This window comes from Lepus europaeus, chromosome 11 (assembly GCF_033115175.1).
Source record: "Lepus europaeus isolate LE1 chromosome 11, mLepTim1.pri, whole genome shotgun sequence".
Classification (NCBI taxonomy): Eukaryota; Metazoa; Chordata; class Mammalia; order Lagomorpha; family Leporidae; genus Lepus; species Lepus europaeus.
Window position 1 is genome coordinate 89,969,577 of NC_084837.1, and position 10,199 is coordinate 89,979,775.

Below are 10,199 nucleotides of genomic sequence, written 5' to 3' on the forward strand. Positions count from 1 at the left end.
GATGGAAGGCCTCTCTCTCTCTCTAACTCTGTGTTTCAAATAAATAAAATAAATCTTTAAAAAACAAACAAAAACTCTCCACCTTTCCACTGGGAGCACCTCTTGTTTCAGTTCTACAAGGCTTTTATGCCAACAGTGTGCTGACAGAGGTGCTGGGCGTCGGGTGTACCGACACAGATGCCATCCGGTTTTGGTCCTCAGGAAACTCACGTAGGTGCTTTTCACACGTATCCTACTGAAGTGGCTTAGACATGCCTTTCCCTACCTTCTCAAAGTGTAGATGACGGTGTCTCAAAGACTGTGTGTAATTTGTGCGTATGGATGCTGGATACCATTGCAGTTTCTCTCTGTAGTCACCACAAAATGCTATATTAAGTGTGCAAATTATTTCCTCATCATTGTGGATTGTGTAAATTGTATATCACTTTGCCCATTTTTTGCTTTGATATCCAGCACAAAAGCTAGGGCTCATAGTGAAATGCAACCTGTTTCAACTAACTCATGAAAATTATGCAAACATTTCCTTCTTACAGCATTTTAAGTCTTCCACATCAAGCATCTCCAGTATCTCGCACCCCCAGCCTTCCTGCTGTAGACACAAGCTACATCAACACGTCCCTCATCCAAGACTACAGGCATCCTTTCCACATGACACCCATGCCTTATGACCTGCAAGGTGAGTCGCTGTGGCTTCCAAGTTGTCACACGGCATCAAACATTCCTCTGATCCGTGTGCTCCTCTTGTGGGTGCGCCTGAGCAAGAACTGGAAGATTGGGAGAGCAGGCCCCAAGGGAGTGAGAGAAATAAGAGAACATGGTCACGAATCTGTCCCAGTCTTTGTGGGTAACTGCTGTATTAGCTTCTAGGTAATGCTGAATTGAGAGACTTGCAAATTTTCTCTTTTGCTCTAGTGAATTAAAAGCAGTGAGAACTGTCACTCATTTGTATAATGTATTTGGAGTTCATAATAATCATTTGCATTATTGGAAAGTATTGTTCTCATATCTTTGTGGTTTAGTAATTTGTAAATTAATCAAAGCATGCAGGAATATTTTTCTTTGTTGCTACAGAAAGCCCATATTATACCCCATGAATATGTACAGTTTTTATGGATCAGTTTTTAAAAGCTATATATGCTCACTGTAGTGAATTCAATACAAAACAGTGAAAATTTTCCTCTGCCATTCTTCCAAGTCCACAGTCCAGAAGTTCCATTTGCCCTTAACTGTTGGTTAGATTACTTTCGTAGCTTTTGTCTTAACGTTTGAAACATACTGTCGTTCCTAAGGATCGCGGTGCTAAGTCAGCGCTTCAGCTGTAACGAGGAGCAGGCAGCGCGTGGGCCCCGTGGTCTCCATGTGCTGGTGCGCTTTGCCCTGGGTTTAGCTGTCCTCCCGAGGCATCTCGGTCACGTTGTTTACTTTGCTCCGCACCACATCACAGTCGAGAATGGGCCCAGGAGGGCTCCTGCCGCCGCAGAGATTCTGAGTTACAGTCTGGTACAGATGGTGGCAGTGAGCAACTCTGAGGAAGAAAAGGAAAATCTGGGCTGTGGCTTGGAACTTCAAACTTTCTCCTCTGCAAAATGAGGCCAGAAATGATCAGATGCCTCACGAGGCGCCTGTGAGGGGGAATGAGAGGAGTGGAGGAGAGCGGGCCGGAGCGCGGCCGGCAGCCAGACCCCAGCTGTGCAGACAGAGGCATCACTGCTCGTGCCGGCGCCCTCAGCATCCAGAGGTGGGAGAGGCGCAGGACACTCAGGGTTTATATTTGTCTTCCAAGTATTGGGCATTTGGAAGGGGGTTTTACTTTGTTTTTTTGATTTTGCTTTTCCAAAACTAAAATAATTTTTCTCTCCCATAGGATTAGATTTCTTCCCTTTCTTATCAGGAGACAATCAGGTATGTTACATGAAAAAAAGTTACCATTATTTTACTTGTACATTCAAAATATTTAAAAGTCTAATATTTTAGCCAGGAGGCAGAATACATTTCTCTGGAAAATTCAGAGTGACCCGTGCCTGTTATAGTTAGGTCTGGGAGTGGAGAAGAGAGCCCTGGCCTCAGCAGAGCCTGCGTCCACCTGTGGGCTCGTGGTACTGTCTGGCAGAGCAGCCGCAGTCAGCCGGATGGAGAGACAGTTCCTAGCAGCGCAGTCACACGCCGCGCGGCGTAGACCATGCCCGTGCTGAGGGCTCACAAGAGGAGGACTTGCTGTAGCCCAGAGACATCACAGTCGGCGTCACGTCAGCACACTGCCTTCCTGTGCGTGCGTGGATGTGGGGATAAGCAGACCTGGCGTTGCCAGTCACAGGCGAGCACAGCATGCACAGTTACGCACGCTACATAACGCTTGATAGTGATCAAAGCATCTCACTGGCTTATGTCTATTACACCACACCACATTGTTAACTTCTGACCAGCTCCTGCCAGCCCTACCGCTGATCAGCAGAGTTTCAGAAGTGTGCCACGCTGCATGGGCAGCAGCCCTCTCTCTCATGTCTACTGATTGCGCCCTTCTAGCGCGTGCTTGATTTAATCTGATTTCTTTTGTTCACTGAGGCCCCTAAATGTAGAAAGCCCCTCGCTGACACTGCCCAGTAAGAAGCCACACTGATTGACCCAGAAACAAAACATAAGGTGATTAACGAAAGTTGAAAATCAGTGACGGGGCTGGCTCTGTGGTGTAACTGGTAAAGCCGCCACATGTGTTACCAGCATCCCATATGGGCATCAGTTCGAGTCCTGGCTGCTCCACTTCCAATCCAGCTCCCTGCTAATGGGCCTGGGAAAGCAGTGGAAGCTGGCCCAAGTGCTGAGGCCCCTGCCACTCACATGGGAGACCCAGATAAAGCTCCTGGCTCCTGGCTTCTACCTAGCCCAGCCCCAGCTGTTGCGGCCATCTCGGGAAGTGAACCGGAGGCTGGAAGATCTCTTTGTCTCTCCCTTTCGCTCTCTGTGACCTTGCCTTTCAAATAAATCTTTAAAAAAAAAGAAAGAAAATGGATGACGGTGTCGCTCAGCAGTCAGGCCTGTCCCATGGTGCGGTAGCTCCTGGCTTGATGGACAGACGCAGAGGAAAGGAAGCTGTAGGAGGCAGCAGGACCAGTGAGACGGCCAGAGGGGCCCACACCAAGCGTGGGGGAGCTTGTGCTGCCCTGGGTTGGTGACCAGACACAAGCTCATCCCTCTTGGCACCATGGTGATCATAGCCAAAGCTCTGATCAGAACGGAAGTTTGCAAGGTTGGAAGGGCAGACTCGGCTTCGATGCTGAGCTCACTGCCAGCTGTGGGTGACGTGCACACCCGAGAAGCCTCATTCATCACGTCACGTGAAGGTGAACAGTGGATCCACACGTGCTGATGCGACGGCAGCCGAAGAAAGAGCTGTTGGGAATGGAATCGGCTGACTGCGGAGGGGTGTTCCTTGCCGGAGCTGATCCTCACTGTGGATGATGCCTCCCTGTCCTGGAAACAGATGCCCGCAAGGACGTGGTCCACGAGGAGGCCAGGCCAGTGCCAGGTTTCGCGGCTAGGGTAACAGTCTGGCTTACAGGCAGTGAAACCTAGCGTGATCTGGCAGGGTGCGAATGCCGGGGCCTTCAAGCCTGTCAGTAAGCCACACTGCACGCACTGCAGGAGCAATAGGAAGTCATGGATGGCCCCGCCCCTCTTCCGAGATGCCCTCCTGAATTGCTTTGCCAGTGCACTGGACAAGTACGGTATGGAGGGCGACACGCCTTCAGGGTTTTGGTAACTGTCGGTAAGGCTCCCAGCGCCCTTTTCTGTGGTGCCGTTGGTTCCGGGATGAAAGGACAGTTTCTTCCTCCAGACTCGGATCCAGCCAGTGGGTGAAGATTCATAAGGCCCTCTACGCAAGGGAGATCTTTGCCCAGGCTACCACAGCTGTGTAGACACGGGTACAGTCCTGGAAGGACTCCCCGGACCTTGTGTGGGCCTGCCGTGGCGTCAGCCAGGAGTACATGGCTGGCATCTGCAAGAGAGCCATCCGTGACTTCAGAAGATGTGTCAACGATGCGGAGGTGGCAATCCAGGCTGGGGCGGAGCCGGGCTAGTGAGGACGACCCAAGGGGCTGCTGGAGCTGCTTCCTGAGGAATCCAGTAAGGAGAAGGTGCTGGACCTGGGATGGACGTGCGGAGGTGCAGAGGGGCCAGAGGAAAGGATGGTGCGAGAGGAGAGAGCGCTGCCGGAGGTCCGCGGTGAAGTTCAGCAGAAGGCCCGCACAGCCCAGCGTGCTCCCTAAGAAGCGTGGAGCATGGGCCCCAAGCCGGACGTGCTCCACGACTGAACAAGGATGCTCACGGGTGCCGCCTGCTTGTGAGCAAGCCTGTGGTGAGCGACAGCCCGACAGCAGACCGCCTGGATAGACTCCTGAGAGAGCGGCCCTCGGGTGGGGCTCCCTCAGCAGGCCAGACCGCGGAGACAGCGGCGCGAGTGTGCTGTGGCCCGCTGGCCTCCCGATGGGACGGAGGCGGGGGTGGAAGACAGCGACAGGCGAGAGCCTCACCCGGGGTAGCCTGCGCTCATGTGTTTGTCTTCGTTTTTAGTAAAAATATTTTCTGAAAATTTAGTCCAAAAAATGCTTATAGAATAAAGATTGAGGAAAAAACTTTATATAGTTGTATAGTATGTATTTTAAGCGAAGTGTTACTAAATAGTCAAAAAGTTTTAAGACTGAAAGTGTTTTTAAAGTAGACAAGTCACAGGAGGAGAAGCCGTGTTAGGGGAGCCGCAGGCCACGCTGTGTGGTGTAGGTGGGTGGCAGGCGGGGCCGCCCAGCTCTGGGTGAGCGCGCCACAAGGTCCCCGTAACGAGGGCATTGCCTGCTGCTGCGGTGCCCCGACGTGGCCCCATCATTAAGCGCCGTGTGACTGGAACTCCTTAGGAGAAAGTGGGTGGACTGTGCTGCTGCTTCTGGCCATATTCTTCTTTGGCAAGTAGAATTTTGAGAATTGCTTGCCTTACAATTTAAAACAAAAAATTACTATTTTCCAGTTCCAGATAGAAAGATGTGTCTCAGAGACAGTGAGTTAGTCATTACACAAGGCCATTGGGTTTTGCACACGTTTCGGAAACCGCCAATCCTCAGGACACAGTAACAGTAGGAGTGCACTCTGCAGAGAAGGGGTTGGCTGGTCGTGTCGTTAGCATTAACGTGTCTCGGCCCTTGCCTCCCCCCCAGCATTACAACACCTCGCTGCTGGCCGCCGCCGCCGCCGCCGTCTCGGACGATCAGGACCTCCTGCACTCCTCGCGGTTTTTCCCGTATACCTCCTCGCAGATGTTTCTCGATCAGCTGAGTGCAGGAGGCAGCACCTCGTTGCCGACCACCAACGGGAGCAGCAGTGGCAGTAACAGCAGCCTCGTGTCCTCCAACAGCTTGCGGGAGAGCCACAGCCACCCGGTGGCCAGCAGGAGTGGCACGGACACGGCGTCCATCTTCGGCATCATCCCAGACATAATCTCCTTGGACTGAGCCCCCGGCCCAGAGTCAGTGAACTCGGCAGAAAGAAGAGAACTTTGTGCTGTTTTACCTTATTCTGTTTAGAAAAGTACACAAGCGTGTTTTTTTCCTTTTTTTAGGGAAAAAATTAAAAGAAATGTACAGAGAACAAAACTATATTTTCAGTTTTACTTTTGTATATAAATCTAAGACTGCCTGTCTGATAAAACACTTATAAAAAAAAAAAGAAAGAAAAGAAAAAAGAAAAATCAAGCACCCACAAACCACCTTCAGTTCATTTTTTCCTGGATTCTGAAGATTTTTCATCAGTTGTCCTCTGGTTTTGGTTTTATTTTACTTCAATGGCATTATTTTATTTGCAATAACAGAAAAGGAATTGCATGTATGAAGTTTTAAATTGTGGGCTTTGTTGTGGGGAGGGGTTGGGGGGATGGTTTGGTTTCCTTTTTCTAAATACGACAGACTTGGGCTCTGTCTGCGTGTGTGTGTGCATATTCTATCCAGCCTTAAGTTATCAGTTTCCTCTGTCCCATTGCATTCCTGCATTTCCAGGACATAGCTCGTGCGTGCGTGCGTGCGTCTGTGTGGGTGTTTTTCTGTCGTTGCTGTTCCCTCTCCTCCCAAGTTTGCATTCAGTTCACACATCCGTTGCCTGCTTCTTTCAAACTGCTTTGAGGGTCTTGAACTCACACGTGAGCCCTTTTCTCAACCACCCCAGTTGCATGTTCTCTCCGTCACGTGTTCTCCCACTGGCCCCATGTCCCCTGGGAATGTGCCTTAGGGCTGATGGAGGAAAGGGCTTGGCAGACCTGGAGTAATGCGCACCCGTCTAGTCCTTGATTCTCGGCCCGGATCGCCAGCGTTGCGTGTCTACACCCAGCCTGTGACTACCTGCGTGTTTGGCCACGGGGTAGCAAGTTTTCACGGAAGATCGCTCATGCCAAAGGAGGGGGGAAAAGTGCTTAGGAAGCCCTGCTGGGTGTCCAGTGCAGCGGACGGAGGTAAGGTGATGCCGCCTCAGGAGGAGAGAGAAGGCCGTTGTCCTGAAGGGGCGTTCTCTTTGGAAAACGCAGTGCCGCACGTCCATCTGTAGGAATGTGAGCAGTGATGAGCAGTGAAATTCAACGTGGACTTGGTCCACTTCGTTTCCACTCTGGCTCTGAGTGTTCTTACTCTCTTAGCCTGTCTGCCGTGGTCATGTTTTCTTCACCTTCTCATGACAACCATGAACGGGAAAGAGAAAAAAATTTTTAAAATGCATGGGTTAGTCTGATCTGCTCTTACTCATGGGACGTGTAAATGTTGAAAACTGCTCTCCGGACGGGGAGGAGGAGAGGCGGTGTCACCTGTGCTCCGGAAGCCTCGTCAGAGAAAACATTCTGTTCTCAGGTGTGGACACTGTCTGAGCTGATGGACAGTGCAGGGGTAGGTAACAAAAAGTCACAGAAGGGGTGTGGTGATGGCCAGTCCCAACTGGTAACGTTCTCGGAGCTGATGAAGGACCACCTTTGCGTGTCCACTGGTCCTGTTGGATCTTGCATTGGTGACAAAGTGACATGTTTTAACCCAGGTGGCGTTCAAGCTGGCTGTATCTTCAGTTGTGTGACAGAAGTGATGGTTCTCATGACTGTGTGGCGTCTAAAAAGAACATGTTTTTACAGCATCTCTGCTACTAAATTGTTGACTTGAATTTTGAAAAAAACAGTTGGTGTTGCTATGTATATGTGTGTGTGTGTATATATGTATTTATAAACAGGCGTGTGTGAGTAACAAGTGAGTTACATAGTCTTCCCCTGGGCGTGTGGACTCCACACAGAAACGGCTGGCTGTAGTCAGGAAACAACTTGTAACTTTGGAAAAGCAGATTGGTTGTCAGTTAACACAGGAGATAGTTTTTAAATGAATCTGGTGTTACAGTGAGTCCACACTAAACTCTCATTACCATATTGATCGAAGCTAATTTCTAATATTACATTTTTGTGTCTGAATTTGTATTGGGGTTTCAGTTTCGGATTTTACATTGCAATAGGAGACAGACTTCTGGTAATTCAGCTCCCTCAGGTAAAATCCTGAATAATTTTCTTTGCTCATTTTTCCTTTCTGTCGGTGGTGGTCTCAGAATTCTGATCAGTAGCTTCGTATAGGATGCTGAGTTAGGAGCTCTTTGAGTGATTCACTCGGAGACCCACCCTCTGCTTTCTTCAGCCCCATGGTGTTTGTTGTGGAAGACGGAGGGCTGTGTCCCTCAGTGGCCTGCATTGCGCCGCCCTAGGGAAGACAGGTGACAGGGAGAAGTCAGTGTCCAGTGGCGTTCGTCCTGATCTCGTTCCGTGTCTGACTTTTTAGTTCATTCCACTCTGTGAGGAGTTTGTTTCCTTCCGTCGGTGACTTTCCACAGTGTTGCGCTGGGTCGTGGCGGTCACTCGCTCCCTAGTGTCCTGCTCCCCGGGAGTCAGGGCCCTGGCCTGGGCTGTCACCAGCAGCACCCAGTCTGGCCTGCTCTGTCTCTGTGTCTTCAGTGAGAGCCCCTCGCCCCTTCCTCTCTTCCTCGCTCAGCTCTCCCTCGCTCCCCAGCCCGCCCCGATGGTGACAGTGAGTGCCAGAAGAGTGGGGGCACCTGTGCCACCCCCTCGCTCTGGCCGCCCGCGAGGGGTGTGCGCGTGTCTGTGTCTCCGTACAGTGCTGTCTGTCTGCACGCGTGTGTATCGGACGCTGTGCACACGTCTTTGATGAGACCGCTGTTGGGCTAGCAGCGTTGAAGTGGCTTTTCTTTACTTTGTGGGCATTATTGGACACATCTATTAAAAACAGTCTGCACCGAAACCACGCCACACGTGGTGACTGAGTATTTGGAGCATGGAATTTTTTTCCTGTCATTTAGACATTATCACAACTCTGTATCATTACTGACTTAAGATTCACTTAAGCTTCAGAAAAATGTGATTTCCTGGCATATTTTCCTTTGAGCCAAGTGTCTGAAATCTGAATGAGAAAATGGATCCCAGCTGTGTACATTTTAAAATGCGGAAAGAACATTACTTTTAGGACAATTTGAATTTTAAGTCCATAAAACTCTCAAAGATCTTCAGGACTCTTTAAAGCACATTTGAAATTATTTTAGTAAGAATGTTTGTTTTATTAATACATGTTGGATTCTGGTTTTTAGTTGAACACAAAGCTTAGGTTTCAGAGAGCAGGAGGGAGACTAGCTGGTGGCCCAGAGAGTGCTGCTGATAATGGTTTAATTAACAAAGGGGAAAATGTATATAAACAGATATAAAGCTACCATAAATTCCATGAACTTCAATCTGTGATTCATTGCCTTAAACTTTCTCTCTTAGAATTTCCATACCGCATGCCAAACCAGTAAAACGGCTTTTAAAACATGTATAGTAGACCAATGTCAGTTTGTATAAAAGTACCAAGTGAAAATATTTATTACATGCATTGGAAAGAAATTGTTTACCTATTGAATGTTACCTGTTTATGTAGAGCTCTTTAGATGTAATAAAAGAAAAGCCTTCAGTTAATTTGTCTTCTGTAAGAGTAACGCACTGGGTAGGTGAGGGGCGGGGCCCCTGCGAGAGAGATGCCAGTGCCATGGAACCCGCAACGCCGCTGCCCACAGGATTGCAGAGCGTGGCCCGGGCCCGGCTCTCGCGGCATGGCGCAGGGGAGTTCACGCGCGGCCCTCGCTCCCCTCTTCTCGGAATCGGGCTGCCTGGTGGACCACAGCGTCTGTGCAGCTCTACATCTGTCCAGTGGCTGCAGTTCCAGGGCCCTTGTTGCAAATGACACCAGGTGCCCGGTGAACCCCTGGACATTGCACTGGAGAGAGCACGAGACCTGGACAACTGCAGTGGAAGGGGCCAAAATCCGAACCCTTGCAGGCTCCTACCTCCCAGGCACCGGGCGCCTGGCAGGAGGGCCGAGCAGGTGCAGCGGCGTGTTTGTGGTGCGCTGCGGTTTGGGCTCATTAGGCACATGGGGTTCGTGAAGCTTGCGTTCAAGCCTTGCTGGGACCAGTCGGTGGTAAATGTAGACAAAAAAGCTCCCAGGGAAAGGCTCTGGTTTATTCATAGAGCCCAGAGCTTCCGTTTCCTATCCCAGCTAAACCATCAGTGTCTGGCTCCTGTCTGCTCCCTGGTATTGTAGATGGGCTGCGTGGGATTTGCTTCCTGGTGTTGAAACAGAGGGTCTCGGACCCTTGAGCTTTGTCTGAAAGTACAGCCATTCTCCCTGGAAGGCCTAGGTCTCTACCCAGCAGCAGGTGCACTGCCCGTGTAAGCACCAGGGCTCCTCAGCTTGCTCTGGCCTCCTACAGGGTCATGGGAACAGCCCCAGACATTCTGCTTCTGTTTTTGTATTTTTTTTTTTTAAATGTGTATTTGAAAGGCAGAGTTACCCAAGAGATGGAGCACACAAGCACTTCCATCTGCTGGTTCACTCCCCAAATGGCTGCAACAGCCAGGGCCGGGCCAAGTTGAAGCCAGGAGCCTGGCACTGCGTCCTGGCCTCCCAGGTGGGTGGCAGTGCCCCAGGCACGTTAGTTGGGTTGGAGATGGGGCAGCCGCAGCTCAGACCACCATACAGAATAGAATGCTCATGTCCTAGCTGGCAGCTTCACCCGCCGCACCACAGTGCGGGCTCCTGTTTTCTTTCTTAAAGAAGCCTAACACCCCACAAAACCTGGATCTGCCCCGGCACCGCGGG

At 50.4% G+C, this 10,199-nt stretch overlaps 1 protein-coding gene across 2 annotated transcripts in view; it reads left to right on the top strand.

The window, feature by feature from the left end:
- PIAS1 (protein inhibitor of activated STAT 1) overlaps positions 1-9,004 on the top strand; it is a 143,444-nt gene extending 134,440 nt beyond the window's left edge. For both annotated transcript variants that reach the window (XM_062206208.1, XM_062206207.1), the window contains exons 12-14: positions 534-676; positions 1,865-1,902; positions 5,205-9,004. In XM_062206208.1, the coding sequence (XP_062062192.1) occupies positions 534-676; positions 1,865-1,902; positions 5,205-5,498 (475 nt within the window). In that variant the 3' untranslated portion in view covers positions 5,499-9,004. The remainder of the gene's footprint in view (positions 1-533; positions 677-1,864; positions 1,903-5,204) is intronic.
- The last annotated feature ends 1,195 nt before the right edge of the window (positions 9,005-10,199 follow it).